The sequence below is a fragment of the Orcinus orca genome, chromosome 13, assembly GCF_937001465.1.
Source record: "Orcinus orca chromosome 13, mOrcOrc1.1, whole genome shotgun sequence".
Classification (NCBI taxonomy): Eukaryota; Metazoa; Chordata; class Mammalia; order Artiodactyla; family Delphinidae; genus Orcinus; species Orcinus orca.
The window spans coordinates 44,593,487-44,611,602 of record NC_064571.1 but is presented as its reverse complement, the minus strand read 5'-3'; the positions used below and the strand labels follow the sequence as shown (position 1 = coordinate 44,611,602).

The 18,116-nt window shown below is 36.8% G+C and overlaps 1 protein-coding gene and 1 long non-coding RNA gene across 9 annotated transcripts in view; one reads left to right on the top strand and one right to left on the bottom strand.

The window, feature by feature from the left end:
• Window positions 1–18,116, bottom strand: part of LOC125960818 (uncharacterized) — a 480,299-nt gene that overhangs the window by 408,591 nt on the left and 53,592 nt on the right. The gene's annotated exons all lie outside the window — the stretch shown is intronic.
• CCDC85A (coiled-coil domain containing 85A) overlaps window positions 1–18,116 on the top strand; it is a 224,772-nt gene that overhangs the window by 195,378 nt on the left and 11,278 nt on the right. For 2 of the 8 annotated variants that reach the window (XM_049695967.1, XM_033414229.2), the window contains 3 exons: window positions 10,886–11,020; window positions 14,148–14,267; window positions 17,662–17,760. The exons of 2 other annotated variants lie outside the window; for them this stretch is intronic. In XM_049695967.1, the coding sequence (XP_049551924.1) occupies window positions 10,886–11,020; window positions 14,148–14,267; window positions 17,662–17,760 (354 nt within the window). The remainder of the gene's footprint in view (window positions 1–10,885; window positions 11,021–14,147; window positions 14,268–17,661; window positions 17,761–18,116) is intronic. 4 more of the 8 variants (XM_004284387.3, XM_033414230.2, XM_049695968.1 and 1 more) reach the window with 4 other exon arrangements.

The window sequence follows — 18,116 nt, the reverse complement described above, 5'->3', positions numbered from 1 at the left end:
ATTAATACTATCAGAGAGAGTAAGAATGTAATCATCTTTCTTTGAGCCATAGGATGCTGTATAATCTGCATGCTTCTCCAGTAATAGGGTGTCAGGTGCATCTGACTTGATAATAACATCCTTCTGCAGCGTGCCCGTGTCTGAAAGCGAAAAGAGCTAGAATTACTTTTTTGCTTTTGCATCTACACTGGCATTTCGTTTCTATGCCCTGACTCTCACTCCTTCTCATGCCCCTCTCCTGCCCCACTTTTTTTTATAAGCTCAAGACCTAAAAGTATTCAGATATGTTTGTCTCAGCAAGAATGCCAAAAACTTTTACTATTTAATGTCAACCTGATTGGAAACTCATTTAGATGTACGATCTTTCTTTTTTCCTAGAAATTTCAGTCTTTCTCACAGGGAGGTGTATGGTTAATAAAAGACAAGAATTAAGCACGTAAACTCTTTACTTACAAGCAGAATGTGCGTAAATCTAATTGTCCACATTTCCTACCTATTGTTTAACAGCTGTTTTTTTTTTTACCAGGCCTTCATGGTTATTCTTTGTCTGTTATTGCTCTGGCTACAGAGATACAGGGTTTTGGCTGTTTTGGCCCTTTCAAGATATTAATTCTTTTCTTCCTGGGGTTTGCCCTCTCTCATTCTTGTAAAAAGGCATCCTGCTTACCTCCGTAATTACTTTCATTTATTTTTTTTTGGAAACTGTATTTAAATATCTTCAAGTTTCACCTGGAGTGATAGATATTTCAGAATTACTTTCTTTTCCAAGAACATATTTTCATTATGGCATGAAGTTAAAGTCATTTACAATTTAATTATTTTGCAAACTCCTATTTTACGTGTCAGAAGAAAACCATTTGTTGGGGGTATTTGTGAGAAAGATGCTTTTGTGTTTAATATTGTTAATTCCCTCTTTGATCTTCATTCTAAAATCTGATGAATGAGATATATTACTTCCCCTGGCATTTCCTATCCTGGTTAATGGCATGACCATTTAGCTGCTACCCATCCCAGTGTCCTCTTTCAGCCTCCCTGCCTCCACTGAAATAAACATTAAGGCTCAAAAGGTCCTGCCCTGTAATCCATCAATATCCTTTTTATTCCTTCTGCTATTGTCCAGTGTAGGTGATGGGTAATCATTTTTTACTTGAACTTCTTTGTTAATCTCCTAATTAGACTTTATCCTACCTAGTCTTGTCCCACCCAGATCATTCTCCACATTACTCCTAGAGCAATCTATCAAACCAAATCAGGTCTTGTCACGTAGCTCATCCCTCAGCATAGAATAAATTTCAAATCCTTCATATGGTATAGAAGGTTCTCCATCATCTGACCTCCTGCCTTTCATGTCAGCCTCAGTTCTTGGTACTCTGTCCCTCGTGTCCTAGGCTCACATCGTTCTGAACAACTTCTGTTTCCCTGACTGTGACAACTGTTTAATATTTCAGGTTCTCTGAATTGAAGTTCCTCACAGCCTCAACTGCGACTCCACAGACCTCAATCTTAGCCATTATTTGGCATAATAAATGAGGAGTGAATGAATAAATACTACCTTCTGGCTTCCTTAGCTGGGAACGCCTGGATACTTATAGATTGATTGGTCTACACGTAATTAAGTTGAGAATAATATTTCTCTTGGTGATAACTTTTAATATTCACATTACATAATGATTTTGTAATTACATAATGATTATATAATCATTTTGTATGGAAATTACATAATGATTTTGTTGGAAATCAGCATATACTCTGGATGCCTCAGTAATAAGGCCTTATTTCTACTTTTGGTCTGCTAACCATTCCTAGTGATCTTTTCAGTTACTGTTTCTTTGGTTTTTCTGTTTTTTTTTTTTTTTTAACGTATTTGAACTTCACTGCAGCTTTAGAAATAGATGGAAGTGATTCCAGATTTTCAGAATAAATTTATTTTGCTCAAATAATAACTGGCTAATGAGAAGGAAAAATAGTGGGAATTTAGTCTGTTTAAATTCTGTAGACTTGCCAAAAAAGTCTATATGGACCATCATAGTAACGTCAGTTTCACTTACTTCAGGCCATTTTAGCACTCTAGAAGTGTGCTTTAGTTACTTAACAAATAGCTGAGTACCTACTAATTACCAAGTACACAGGCACACAAGTAAAGCATTTACACAACTATTTCTGAGACGACAGAGGAAAAGCCACAGTCTCACACATGGATTTTGATTATCCATTAATATATTAAGTTTATTGAGGAACTACTACATGTAGATAGGGTGCTAGTCATTGTGATTACAGAGATAATAAAAGTCAAGTGTGGTGACCTCAGGGAGCTCCAAGATACATGAAATATTACTGTAAAACAGGATGGGGCTATGAACAAGAGTCTTATCAGCTCACCTTACAGTGAGTGGTCAGGGTAATTACACCCTCTGTCAAACCATGAAAGTAGAATCCACATGATCATGATTTGCTCATCAGAGCCAGGATGGAAGCAGGCTTTTTCAATACCTATTCCAGATTAAGAGAAAGAATATGAATGAATAAGGAACCAGAATCAAGAGAATGACATCCTGGGTCACACCAGTGTGGGACAAGAAAAGCATGGGATCCAGAAAAGTATCACTGGAACCCCAAACCCAAAGAGAAGAAAGAACAGGAAATAGACTATTCTCTTGGTAACTGTATTTAGCTGGAACCCTACTGTCTTTCGTTTATATCAATACCGTGACTCACATAGTATTCCAAAGTGAGTTGTTAGCAATTCTCAACAAATTCTTTAAGCAACTTTATCAAATCTCAAATCTCAAAATCTTTGGGTTATTATAGCTGCAGGCTTTAAGTAAGTCTTGTGGCCACAGTTCTGGGTCTGGAGTGGAAGAAGTCAAAAGGGCCCAGAGGTGATGTTTAGCTGGTGTGTACCAGTTCTCCTGCATCAGTTATTAATATGAACACACTTCTATTCTGACCTCCCCAAGCCCCTGGACCATTCTGGATCCTCCCCAGGATCTACAGGATCTCCTTGCAGCCCAGGAGCTAAGTAGTGAGTACATGGAACAGAAGAAGACCTTCAGGGTCCCCAACCAAAAAGAAAAAAATCACTACAGAGTATAAATTATTGAGAACAAGCGCCAGGCCAACAGTTCATGTCTTAATAGATAAACAGTAGGAGCTCATATGAGCTATAGTCTTGATAATCTTTTAACTGACAGCACTTAGGAGAGACCTAACATGTAGTAGGGGCTTAGTAATTGAGAGCTGTTATTACTAAGACACACCCTCAAGGAGTTTTCTTCCTACGGAGGAGACGTATGTAAATAGACCACAGCCCTTAGCTACGTGAAGGAGAGAATGGTCCCTGTCCTGGTCCGGTGTTCTCTCACTCCGATTCCCCTCTGCGTATCCCAGGATGCTCTCACCTGCGCTGGGATGTTTCCTGTGTCAGGGCCCTCATTTCTATTTGATAGCAATTTAATTCTTTCCTAGTGTGACTACTTAAAGTTAAGTGCAGGATCTTTACCTGCTGTATTGCTAAGGAAATTTCATTTTCTTCCATCATGTCCACACAGCATCTTCTGCCAGTTCTATTCTCTGTGGGATTGCTGTCTCCATTTTCATGGCGCTGCAGCACGCTCTCTCTCTCCACTCTAAGAGCTCTTTGTTCTTTGGCGTGCTGCCCTGAGCCTGCCCATTCAGTATTCTGTTTCTGCTATCTGCTGCTGCAGTAGGATATAGCAGGTATTTTTAATTCTATTCCTTTTGTTAGAAAGAGTAATTTCCTTTTTGGGGGTGGAAATAAAGATGTCTTTATACTTAGACCACTTGAGGGCTGAAGCCCAGAGAGTTTCCTTTAAAATCATCACAAGCTCCAAATCTTGTGGGCGACTTGCTTTCATATGCAAAATCTGCTATGGAGCTGTCACCAGAAATTTTGTTTTGCAGTTTCCCAGCACACTTCTTTCTCCAACTCAGGCTTTCTCAACTTGAGCACTATTGACGTTTGGGGCTGGAAAATTGTAGGGGGCTATCCTGTACGTTGTCAGACATTCAGAACCATCCTTGTCCTCTACCAACGAGATTCCCATAGAAACTGCCCAGTTTTGACCACTAAAAATGTCTGCAAGGCATTTTTGTCAAATACTCCTGCTGGGGGCCAAATCACTTCAGGTTGAGAACTGCTCTAAATAATAAACACGTGAAAGTAGATTGGCAAACAAGTTATAAATGTGTTGACAGGCAAAGCAAAAACATTCGTGGTAATGACAGCAAATACTGAGTACTTAATGTGGGCCAGGTACTGCTGGAAAAGCTCTTTTCCTGTAAGTAACCAAACCCATAGACTGAGGTACAATTGTACCATTATTTATACACATCTTATAGACGAGGACACTGAGACACAGAGAGGTCATGCAGGGGCTAAGTGTCAGATCAAGAATCTGAACCTAGGGACTTCCCTGGCAGTCCAGTGGTTAAGACTTTGCCTTCCTATGAAGTGGAGTGCTGGCTCCATCCCTCATCAGGGAGCTAAGATCCCACATGCCTTGCGACCAAAAAGCCAAAACATAAAACAGAAGCAATACTGTAACAAATTCAATAAAGACTTTAAAAATGGTCCACATCAAAAAAAAAAAGAAAGAATCTGAACCTAGGCCTGATTGTGACCCTATAGTCAATGATCTGAACTCACTGTGCTTTTCTTTCAACAAAAATTTATTGGAATAGAGACCTACTTGGCATCATACGGAATATTATCTCTGGTACGTGCTTAGTAAATACTTTGTTAAGTGAATAAACGAGTATCTGTAAATCATCTAATATTTTAAATTAGTATTGAATAGATTCTTTAGTTAATTTAAATAAAAAAGTACTTTTCCCTGAATATAGTCAACTATTATCTATTAGAGCAAAGCAGAGGGTCTCTTAGCATTTCTAAGCCCACTGACAGGAATCTTTTGGAAAAGATTTGTCAAGGTGACCTTTAAAATCTCTTCTGATCTGAGCATTTATTTGTGTGCTGGTGCAGTATTGCAACATTTCAGAATGAAGACTGATCAAACTGAACAAGATATTTTTTTCCTGATGAGATTAAGCAAAGCACCTGCTCTTGCTATATAATAGGGAAAGAGAGGATTCATCCTCCCTCCTAAACTAGGTATGCATTCTCATGAGGTATGATGCACTGTTTGATAGTTTGACCTAGCTTCTGGACTTATAAAATATTAAACATCTTTAACTAACAGGAAGCCACTTTAGTCGATCAATCTTCAGGCTTTCATAGTTGACTTCCTATAATAGATGAGGGGCTGAGCTCTAATGTTTGTTACAAATGCATTACATCTGATTTATATCTAAGTGGGAAGCCCGTATTTTATATAATAAAATATAAAAACATAGTATTCTTTTATTCTTGTTAAAGGTGTTTTTTAAATGTATTTCTATAAGGCAAAAGAATGGAAGCTTCCAGAGTGTCAATTAAAATAATTTTACTAAGAGTAATAAATAAAATATAACCATAAAGTAGCAAGAAAATAATCACAATAGCTTCATCTTGCTAGTTCTCTTAAAACTCACATTGTGAATTTTCCTCAGTGAGACCATAAGTAATATAAGTATTCTCTTTTCGTTTAGATGATCTTTTAAAAATTTGAATGGCTTCATATTTTTTCCTTAATTTTGAAGGAGAGGTCAGTTATTTTAAGGACAATACTAGAAAGTATTCCAAATCTCAATTTTCATGGAAAAAGATATTCCAGATATCATGTCATTAAAGAGGAATAATAGTACCAATATGTTTTATCTTCGTCAGTGATTTGAAGGGATGCTTTTGTTTCCTCATCTAGGGTGTTTGCTTATAGTATTAGAATTCATGATTTATTTTATTTCATTTCATTTTTACATTATATAATAATTCTAATACTAAAATTTTTTAATTTTTGGGGTTTTTTCAAATTGAAGTTTAGTTGATTTACAATATTAGTTTCAGGTGTAGAACATAGTGATTCAAAACTTTTATATATTATACTCCACTTAAAGTTATTATAAATTATTGACTGTATTCCCTGTGCTGTACAATATATTCTTTTAGCTTATTTATTTTATACCTAGCACTTTGTACCTCTTAACTCCCTACCCCTGTCTTGCCCCTTCCCACTTCCCTCTTCTCACTGGTAACCGCTAGTTGGTTCTCTAGGTGCATGAATCTGTTTGTTTTGTTATATTCATTCCTTTATTTTTTAGATTTCTCATATAAATGGTAACATACAGTATTTTTCTTTCTCTTTCTGACTTATTTCACTAAGCATAATACCCTCCAGCCCATCCATGTTGTTGCAAATGTAAAAATTTAATTCTTTTTTATGGCTGAGTGGTATTACATTGTGTGTGTGTGTATAGACACCACATCTTCTTTATCCATTCATCTATCAATTGACACTTAGGTTGCTTCTGTATCTTGGCTATTGTAAATAATGCTGCTGTGAACACTGGGGTGTGTGTATCCGTCTGAATTTGTTTTTGTTTTCTTCAGATATATACTCAGTAGTGGAATTCCTGGATCATATGGTAGTTCGGTTTTTAGTTTTTTGAAGAACCTCCATACCATTGTCCATAGTGGCTGCATCAATTTACATTCCCACCAACAGTGTACAGTGGTTCCCTTTTCTCCACATTCTTGCCAACGGTTGTTATTTGTGGTCTTTTTGATGATAGCCATTCTAACAGGTGTGAGGGGGTTGACCTCTTTGTGGTTTTGATTTGCATTTCTCTGATGATTAGTGGTGTTGAGCATCTTTTCATGTGCTTGTTAGCCATCAGTATGTCTTCTTTGGAAAAATATCTATTCAGGTGTTCTATTTTTTAATCAGGTTTTTTTTTATATTGAGTTTTATGAGCTGTTTTATATATTTTGAATATTAACCCCTTATTGGTCATATCATTTGCAAGTATTTTTTCCCATTAAGTACGTTGTCTTTTCATTTTCGTCAATGGTTTCCTTTGTTGTGCAAAAGCTTTTTAAGTTTATTAGGTCACGTTTGTTTGTTTGCTTTTGTTTCCTTTGCCTTAGGAGACAGATCCAAAAAAATATTGCTACAATTCATGTCAAAGAGTGTTCTGCCTATGTTTTCATCTAGTTTCATGGTTTTTGGTCTTACATTTAGGCTTTCAATCCATTTTGAGTTTATTTTTGTATATGGTGTGAAGGAATGTTCTAATTTGATTATTTCACATGTAGCTGTTCAGTTTTCCCAGCACCACTTAGTGAAGAGACTGTCTTTTTCCCATTGTGTATTGTTAACTCCTTTGTCTTAGCTTGATTGACCGTAAGTGCGTGGGTTTACTTCTGGGCTCTCTGTTCTGTTCCCTTGATCTATGTGTCTGTTTTTGTGCCAGTACCATACTGTTTTGATTATCGTGGCTTTGTAGTATAGTCTGAATTCAAGGAGCATGATACCTCCAGCTTTGTTCTTTTTTGTCAAGATTGCTTTGGCTATTCGGGGTCATTTGTGATTCCATATAAATTTTAGGGTTATTTGTTCTAGTTCTGTGAAAAATGTCACAGGTATTTTGATAGGGACTGCATTGACTGTAGATTGCTTTGGGTAGCGTGGACATTTTAACAGTATTATTTTTTCCAGTCCATGAACACAGGATATCTCTCCATTTATTTGTATCACCTTCAATTTCCTTCATCAGAGTTTTATACTTTACAGAGTACAGGTCTTTCACCTCCTTGGTTAAGTTTATTCCTGGGTATTTTATTCTTTTTGATGCAATTTTAAATGGGATTGTTTTCTTGCTTTCTCTCTGATAGTTCATTATCAGTGTATAGAAAAGCAACAGATTTCTATATATTAATCTTGTATCCTGCAACTCTCCTGAATTTACTGATGAGCTTTAGTAGTTTTTTGGTGGCGTGTTTAGGATTTTCTCTGTATGTATCATGTCATCTGCAAACAGTGACACTTTTACTGCTTCCTTTCCAACTTGTATTCCTTTTATTTCTTGTCTGATTGCTATGACTAGGACTTCCAACACCATGTTGACTAAAACTGGCAAGAGAGGACATCCTTGTCTTGTTTCTCGGCTTAGGGGAAGTGCTTTTAGCTTTCAACCCCTGGGTATGATGTTAGCTGTGGGCTTGTCATATATGGCCTATGTTATGTTGAGGTGTGCTTTTATTTCCTTATCTATGGTGTTTGCTTAGAGTATGAGAATTTGTGATTTCTATAATGAGTACTTAGCACACAGTAAGTGATCTGTAAGTCACCTCCCACACAGTCTTGATGCAGAGCATTACTTTGCTATATAGCAAAGTAAAATAATTTGCAGAGTACTAGATAATCTGCAGCTTACTCTAAGTAACTGTATATAAAAGTAGTTGATGAGTACACAGATTTCTATGGGAGTAGTAGGGTCATTCACACATGCTTTTTTTTTTTTTTAAATGAGTCTGGATCTTTGGAAAACTCCAGAAAACAAAGCAAAATAGAATTCCTCAGAGAATAGGAAGTGACTTTCTTAAGGTTGTTGGGAACTGTTCTCCCAATTGATGGCTGGAATCTGGGTTTCCCCACTTTACGCTCTGAAGTTGCCAGAAATAACTCCAACCACTGAGTTATTGAAGGCTTATGTTTTATGAAACTGTCTTCAAAAAATGTCATGATTGACAATTGTAGAGCTAGCAGAGAGCTAAGCCTTCATCGGTATATAAGTATTATTCAGATATATTTTACTCGAAGGTCAAAAATGATGGCTGGTCTAGACACATTTTTCCATGACCTGAATTAAAACAAGAAAATTGCTGACATGAGTAGAAAGCCAATAATCCTGATTCTAAAAGAGGACCTATTCCTTTAAAATGATATCATCAAGTAGTTTATTCTTCCATAAAAAACTGGCCCATATATCACCCCCTCTTATGGGATTAATAATACTATACAATCTATATTTAATATGTTTAAAAAGAACCTGTTACAAGATACTGAAAGGCGTAGCTATTGCATGTTGTATCAACTTTCTGAAAGTGGGAAAATAAATGACTGCTCTTTTCAGCAGGCCTCTAAGTGGTTATAGATGTTACCTTAGATTCATGGTTATGATAATAAGCTTTGTTACAGTGGAGAGGCGTTGGGATTTAATCTTGCTACACACTAAGGAAGAATGAAAGATGTTCTTATGTTTTACTTGGTTGAATCCAAAAACACATGAGATCTGAGAGATGTGTAAGACTTGGAGAGAACCAAATTTAGAAGATAGAACTCACTTGTAAAAAGTCTGCATTAGTTGTTAATGATCATCTCAGAAATAGAACTATGCATTTTGGGATGGGAGGTGAATTTTAACCCACCAACCATATTATAAATTATTGCATATAACAACTCTATTTATTTTTTTATTTTTTTTTTTGCGGTACACGGGCCTCTCACTGTTGTGGCCTCTCCCGTTGCGGAGCACAGGCTCCGGACGCGCAGGCTCAGCGGCCATGGCTCACGGGCCTAGCCGCTCCGCGGCATGTGGGATCTTCCCAGACTGGGGCACGAACCCATGTCCCCTGCATCCGCAGGTGGACTCTCAAACACTGCGCCACCAGGGAAGCCCTGGATATAACTCTTTTGATGTTGGAAATAAATTAGACACTGACATATGAAATGATTACTAAAAGAGCAAAGTTTAAATCAGTGTTGCTTTGATGAAATGATCATTATGGTCCAAGCGTAAATCTATAATTTTCTCTGTTATATGTGAGGATTGTGTGTGACTTACTTATTTAATAGGTAACTGGTATTGATTTTGTAGATTCAGGAAAAAGTTTTGTGAGTACCAACTGCTGGTCAAGATTGCTCCCCTTTTTTACTTCGCTTAAGACCATGGTACATTTCCTTTATGGTTCAGCCTCGAAAAGTTAGAGAAAAGTCAAAATTAGACCAGTACTGTTCACAGTAAAGCACATACTTCTAGGATAATAGATTAATGAGAACTAAAAAATTATATTCTCATTTTCAATCTCCTAAAATTAACTTGAACATTTGGACACTGGAATTTTTGAACTATATTTGCGAATTTTCTATATTTTAAAAATTGTTTCTTATTCCTTAGGATATAGCATTCTTAGATACAGGTCTTAGTGAAAGTTGGCAGGGAAAGGAAATTATGTTCAAATTAGTTCATTTTGCTTCTGATCATTTTAATAAAATTACACAGTTTGGTCATGGCAAAAACCTGAAATTCAGGGGGAAAAAAATTTTGTATTTTCTTTTTATGTCAGTTGTGATGTCTTAGTTCCAACCAGTACAGAAATTTGGGAATTAACCAATTAATTAGAAATGTTGATAATTGTGTATATGTCCCATATACACAATAGTTACTTTAATGCAATGGCGATCTCTTGGTTCATTATATACTCTCCAGTGTGCAGAAATTTTGCTGAGAATTTGATGCAGTGTCAGTTTTTCTGAGTGTTGAATATATCTACCCAACTTGTGTTTCTTAACATAAGGTCAGAGTGCTCCCAATTGCATTTAAATAATTTCTAAGTTGCAGTTTTAAATACTTGTAAGATTTATGTTAATTCTGTTTCTCACAAATAAAACCAACAAAATTAAGTTGTATAAATAGCTTCCTTTTTCTTTTTTTCTGGAATTTTGGCATTATCATCTGTCCCTTTTTGATAGCTTGAGAATTAGTTATACCTTTGCCCAAAACTTTTAAAAAAATCAGCATTAGCTCTCATACACAGGACTTCAGTGAGTTTTTATTTTAATTTTTCCCCTAGTTAGAGATGCATGTTACAGCTTGCCATTGTGGTCATCGTGGTTCATTTCATTAAGCTTCTTATTCTATATGCTTTCTTGAGACTTGGGAAACAGTATTTTTCTGAGTGATTGTACTATATTGTTCCAAATATAAGGCTACCCAGACTAGAAGGCAACCTCCAACTAGAAACAGCTCAAATATGGAGAAAGGCTGGGGGCCCAGAGCCCGGCGGGTCTTGCAGTGGTGGCAAGGGTGCCGAGGAATAGGACGATGCCTGCCCACTCTCCCGGTGAGTGAAGACGAGTCAGCTGCTGATGTGCTTGTGCATAACCAGATGGCTTCTGTTGCTAGAGGAAAAGTCATACTGGGGGGGAAAGAATAAGTCTGTACACATGAAAGAAAGTCACTGTGTGTCCAAATCAGGGAGGGAAGGCGGGAGTAGAGTCTATTTCACCTCCTAAATGGTCGCCTTCAGTGTTTTTTTTTTTTTTTCCCTGAACCTGGGGGTGAAAGTTGAATAACCCCAAACACTGGAGGAGGAGGAAAGTACCTGCACCTTTTGTGAAAAGGAGTTTAAAGGTCAGTGGCCATGGAAATGAATTGTTAGACACCATCAGATGTCTCACGACCAGCCCAGAAAATTATTCCTTGCCCTTTCAAATTGACTGCTGACCCAAGAGGTGGTGCGTGCACTGTGTGATCATGTGTAGCCTGAAGATAAGCAACCCCAAAGCTGGGAGTCACATTTCCCATTTTAGTAAGATTTTTTTCTTTTTAAATTCCCTGTCTCCTGAGCCAGCCAAGATACAATTTAAATAAACAGGCTAAATCTTATTGAAATAAACTCCAAGGGACTGTTTAAAATTATTTGTTGGGCTAGTATTTCACCCAGTAGCATATTTTAAAAAATACTTCAGTGAAAAATGTATTATTCGATGGAGAATATGTATTGATGGAGCCCAGAGAAAACTCCAGGTATTGGTCTGATTCTGCTAATCACATAGAAATCTAAGCTTTTATTTCATAGTAACTAAATAAGATGTGATAGAATGAGGTGCTTGTTTCTGTTATAATCTAGAAAACTCTTTAGCACCTGTTAGTGTACAACTTATCCAGCATTCAGTAACCTTTGCGGCTTCACAAAAACTACATACAATATAAACCTTGACCTTTCTAGTGATTACCAGTCCATGGCTCGCAAAACAAGTTTTAAGTAGAACTTTAATCCCTGAATGATAAGTTTTTCTCCACTGGGTAGTTTCCATTGTAGCCTTCATGATGATGATGAAACTTCTTTAATAAAAAAGTATGTTTTTCTGAACAGACAGGACTCTCCTTAAGTTTAAACAATGCTTAATTGCCCAGAGGATTTGGTTTAGGGAAGCTACTTATCATTGATCTCAGAAATTCTCTTAAACCAAAATACCCTGAAAGATAGAGGTCCCGTGCCCAAGGAATAGCAAGCTAGAATTTGGCATGCCTACCATTTTGCCAGGTCTGGGAAGGGAACCTTTGAAACAGAAGGGCTGGGCAGAAAAGGATTTGAAAGGGAGAACTGGAAGGGAGTGTATCCCAGAGGGGGAAGGATTGTTGCCAAGTTAGATCACCAGTCAGAGGAAACAGCACTGCAGTGGTGGAGTCTAAATGAGAGGGTTCATGTGAACTCTGTATAACCTCAGAAGCCTTTTCCAAAGAGTTCATAAGGGTGATACCAGTCAGGAAAGAGATTAGTAGAGGATCAGGGCTTTTCAGGGAAGAAGAGCTTCCTTTATAACTCCTTCGCTTTGGAAATATTTGATCTCTACAAAGGAAGAGGATGCCCAAATTTGGTGGGGGGAGTGTGTGCCTATTATTAACCATCTTTAAACTTCAAACAGTTTCCTTTCTATTATTTGTTTTGGGTGCTATTATGTCTGATTTGATCCAAATTACAAATACAGCAAAACAAATATTATAAACAATTTTTTTCCCAGAGGGGGTTGGGGCTATAATAATTGTATGTTCTGTTCATCACCTCCTGTTAATTTCATCATTAGTTGCAACGGCAGACAGAAGCTGGAGAGGTCACCTAAATGTCAGATTCCATGGCTTCCTCTCCCTGTTGGCTAGTGAGGGCGGGGGCAGGACCTGACCTGATTGCATTAGGAAAAGAACATGGCCTCAGTTGGCTTGTGAGGTGGCAAGGATAGCCTTCAAGGACACAGGAAGAAAGGACAGTGACAAGGGAAGAGAGATTTTCCAAGTTGCATATAAATAATCACCTTTGTAAAACTCAGCAGGAAGAGTTAATTTCTCTACAAATAGTGGTGTTTGTGTAAAACCCATACCTGTAACCTGTGCTCAGCTTCTCCCTCCCATCCCCAAAATGCACAACATAGAAGCTCTCCTGTAGATGCTGGAAAATTAACATCCCAGATCACTGTTTTTTCTTCCTTTCATGATTTCACACATGATGCACCTTCCCTGGCTCCTTCTCGGGGGGTTAGATTCATAGGATCAAGTTAAAGGGAACAGTTATTAATCTATTATGAAAAAATCTGTAGATTGTTGATGGACAGAAATTAAAATCTCTCAGGCCCTAAAAACAGGTTTGGGCAATTCCCATTAGACTGTTTTTGCTAGGAGGATAGATCACTGCTGTTCTTTTTCTTTCCTGATCCATTAGTCTTTTTCCCAAGGAACCCCTAGAAAAAGTGATGTTTTTTACTTTTTCCCAGTTCCTGTATGGGTGACTGTGACTCTCACAGGTCAAATTAATAATGCGCGAGTTCTGACTTCTCAGCAGTTCAGTTGAAGAGTCACTACACTACAAATATGTAATTAGTGATGTTTTGTTTTTCAGTTTTTAAAAGTTCATAAAATAAGAGAATTCTTGAAGAAGATGTTGAATATGGTTAAATCTCTTTGGGAAATGTTCCACCATAGGTCTTTCCCTCAAAGAAGGGTTTATAAGGGACACCATTTCTCAAATGCAGCAATATGCCTTTGAGAAATGGTATGTGTCTGCATTTTCTGAGACATATGGAATATGGCATTTGTCTTGCTGAGTGAGCATGTTTAACTCAGCTGTGGAGTAACTCACAAATTCCCTACTCTTGAGTATCTTTAAGTTTCAAAAAGTCATTCTTGAAATGTTCTTAATGGGCATTCCTTAGGGGGCACTGCTCTCTTTGGTAAATCAGAAGTGACATCTGGAAATGCATAGAGATGGCTCTTGGTTACTTTTTTTTTTTCTTTTCTGCTGGTCAAGCAGAGAGTGTCTTCCAGTTAACAGGTTGATAGCATCTTTGGACAGGCTAGAGAAAATTAACAAAATGGCTAATTCTTGTTTGGCAGTGAAATTGAATATTGAATGACATCTCTGCAGTTATAAACGACCTTTGTTTTAATAACAAAGTTGTTGATTTTCTACTAAGGGTTCTTTTAGGTTGTCATCAGGGGCTGATGGGAGTAACAGTTCACCCAACTCTCCAGCTAGCTTCAGTGGACATACCACACCTTCTCAGCAGCCTGAACCCGTGGTACACTCTCTTAAGGTAACCAACTGTGTACAGCCGTTTATCCAGTACTTCAGTTGTGTTGTGGCTTGTTCGCTATAGTCTGGTAATCCTCACGGTCTCGTTTTAACCATAGATACTTTATTTTTTGAGCCCTTATGGTGTAACTTTTTTTTTATCTTAAGTTTTAAAGTATGATTTTAATTTTTTTAAACTAATAGTGGGTTTGAATACTTATGGTTGAATTGAATCTCTAGTTTTATCATTTTGTTTTGAGTAATGTGATTCATATCTATCTGCATCGAAGTTGAAGTCTGATGTGCATGTATATTCATATGTGTAAAATACTGTTACAGGTATTTTCTGTGCAATGTTTGTAGCATGGATGTCTTCAAATATAGGAAGTTAATAGTTGGCCAAAATAAGGAAAGATACCATATTTTTCTTTCTTTTTGCAACTGAAGTACGTTGTGCAACTTACTGAAAGTTTTCAAATAAACAAAAACCTACTCTGTTCACCATTAAATAGAAATTAAGTCTTCAAACTCTAGTTAATGCTTTAATGCTTCTTTATAGAGTATTAGAAAATAGATATATGGTCTTATTCATGAAGATATTTTATTTTTTGCTTATACTTCAGCTTCAGCAATGACTTAAAAAAAGATCTGATTGAAATTTATCATTTATTTTTCTTTACCAGTAATGAGCTTTCCAATAAGTAAAATTAATAATAAGCAGTGTAAATATTTACCTCTCTGAGAAGAAACGGCAGGCAATAAAAATCTTAAAAACTGAGACAGTTCCTTGAAGTTTCATCAGTTCCAAAGTATAAAACACTGTCCTCCAAATTATCTATAATTCCTAACATGTAGCCTTGGTCAAACCTTTCTGAGCCATAAAGTAAGTAGAGTGCTTCAGTCCTGCTTTTGCCACATGGGTTTCAACGACTTTTCTAAAATTGTTTTGGTTTCAGAATGACTTATCAACAGCCTGATGATGCACTCTTGTGAAGGGGCCCACGCTTTCCTTGGCATGCAGAAAGCAAAGAAGTAGATGAGAACTGCAGAATATTTACTTGAGGATGACTGTTTTAGCAGTCGCTTTAGCTGCCTTGTTATATTTTGCTGTAACTTAGATGAAATGAGTTTGCTTCTCTCAAGCACATACTGATTGGGCACCGCCCTGTGTCTGGGCTGCTGGTTTATCAACTGGCTTGCTCTCTGCGACAGCATGTGGATACTGTTTAGTACGAACAGCATGCTAAAGAAGCTGTTACTTTAGCGTAAATCAGGCACTAGCGATCTGAAAAGCATTTCCGAAACGGGAAAATGAAGGAGTAGCTTCAATCCTGTAGTATTAGTATCTGCACATACTCCAAAGGCAACACGCTGCCCTGCTTTCCAAACTGTTTGAAACCTGTTTCAGCCTATTGCCTTGTGCAATTGGAATCAGATCAGTGCAGTGGGCCACATTGCCACCATTCCCAAATTTCTCAAGGCAGCTCTGTTAGTATGGCCTAAAAGGAAGGGGAGGGCAAGGAAGAGCTATTCAATTTTCTCTGAATTCATTCTCTAATTTTCATCTAAAATTTTATCTCGAGAGGAAGATACTATGTTTTAATCAGAACACGTTAAGTGTCCTCACTTGGCCAATGGGTAATGCCAAGCAACTGAAGCATCTTGATTGGGTAACTGGAAGCTCTTGAATATAGAATAGGTTCGCTTCCACGAGTTGAAACAGAAATATGTGCAAACATAGCCTCTGGGAAATGCATCCTCAGAACATCTCAGTGTAAAAAAAGGAAATGTAGCCACTCAATGTTTTGTTTTTAAAAGCTACCACTGTAGAGCTGATTTATATCATAAGATTGTTCTGTTCTGAAAGGAATAGTCAGGACAATGGCTCCTTTTCTCATCTTCTGATAAGTTTTTTTTAAATGTCTAGGCTTTAATAAACTCCATGGTCATAGCTGTGGGGAAAGTGTTGTTGTAAGCCAGTGTGAGGAGTTAGCCCACTTGTGATAACACCACGTTTTTCTTCCTTTAAAATTCCTAACTATTAACTAGAGCTTCACTTCCTTTAGTAGAAATTAACTGAACTTAAGTACACTTCTCTGAGGTACATTATAAATCGAATTTGTAGGCAAATGAGCTTGTTCCAGGAGTTAAGTTTTCTGTGAATATTCACTGAGCATCGTCAGTGATTTCCTCTAAGTATAAAAAAAATGTGAACTGACTCTAATATGAGTTGAGTACCAGGATGAGGCTTTCATTTACCACTGTCATATCCTTCTTTAAAGAAGTAGTACCTACAGAGTAATAATGGCCAGAAGTTTTGAGTTAATGAGAAAGTAGTTTGTGAGATTATTTATTACAGATTTGAACTCGGGTAAATATTGTTGTAGTCTCAGTATCCATGAACTCGACATGAAGGTCCCACTTTGGGCCTGAGTTATTTATTTTGGTCCACCTGCTTGTTCATTGGTGCAAATTCTCAGGTGACATCTTTAGGTGTGGCTATCAGCACTGACCATGATAACACAGTTCAGTGTGGATTCTACAGGAGCTTTTAGAAAAAGCTTTCTTTTGCTACATCAATGATTTGATTTATAAGCTGATGTAGAGAAAACTAAACAGCACTCAAAGCGAAAGTTTTGCCCTCTTTTTTACTACAGAAAGTATTGACATGAAAATTTTAAAGACATTTTGAACAGAATTTTATTCTCAATCCATTTAGTGATAATTTAGAGAAAAGTAGAACCTAAAATTGTTTAAAAGCATCTCATTCCCAGATGAAAAACTGAAAAATATTTAGTGTTGCTCAAATATTTTCACAACTGGGGAGCCATTGCCTCTCTTTGCTTCTGTCAAAGAGCTGTGGCCTAGTCCTTTCCTAGGCACCAGAAACATGTCTAGGAAAGAACTGTGAGGTCACTAGTGTTAATGTTAACAAAAAGTTCTTATGCTACATATTTCTGGGTTCTGACCAGTTTCAGCTGTGACTATTACCTTTTTTAGTCATTTTTTTCTTTAGGCCGTGTCTACATATCATCTGGACTGTTGAGCAATATAATTAATTAATTACATGCCAGTCTTTACAATGGAGCAAGAATTATTGACTGTCTCCAAATGGTTGACAATCAAGTTTATCTTAATGACCAAAGTAACTAAATGCATCTAATTGTTAATGAATTCAATTGACTATTAGTGATGCAATAGATTGCTGTTAATGGCCATTTGAAAATCAAGTAGGATTCAGATAGCTTTCAGAACAATCAACTCTTTTAAAAGATTTTGCCATATGCTAATCCACTCTGATATGCAGACATGGAGAAAACTAAAGGTTTTTACAAAGTGGAGCGCCTTGATTTTTATTCATAACTAACAAGTTTTTTTTCCATGTGAAATTTGCTTTTCTTTTTCAACAAATCCAGGTCTTGGATGTTCAGGAAACTATAGATCGTCAACAGGGTAAAGAGTATGAACATGACCTTAGTGAGACAGAAAAAGCTATAGTCAGAGAAATGTGCAATGTAAGTTTAATGTGCTTTATTGTGTATTCTATGTTGAAAACCTCATCATAGCTTAGTTATTGCTTCATGAATACATTCTTTTTAAAATGCTGGCCAAATGCCTTTATATTTTTATGTGAAAGTAAAACCAACCTTCCCTTGATTTTCTTTAGTAAATTTTATTGCAGTTTTATTAACACAGTAATCATGTTGTAAAATATTCAGGTAAGCAAGAATCAGCCAATTTCTGTGTTGCAGAATGAATTGTGAAAGTTTTTGAATAAATTTTCTAAAATGTTACTAGTTTTGATAAAATAAGTTTCCATTTCATAATTTTCCTTAATTATGTTTAAAAACCTGTGATAAAGAAAACACAA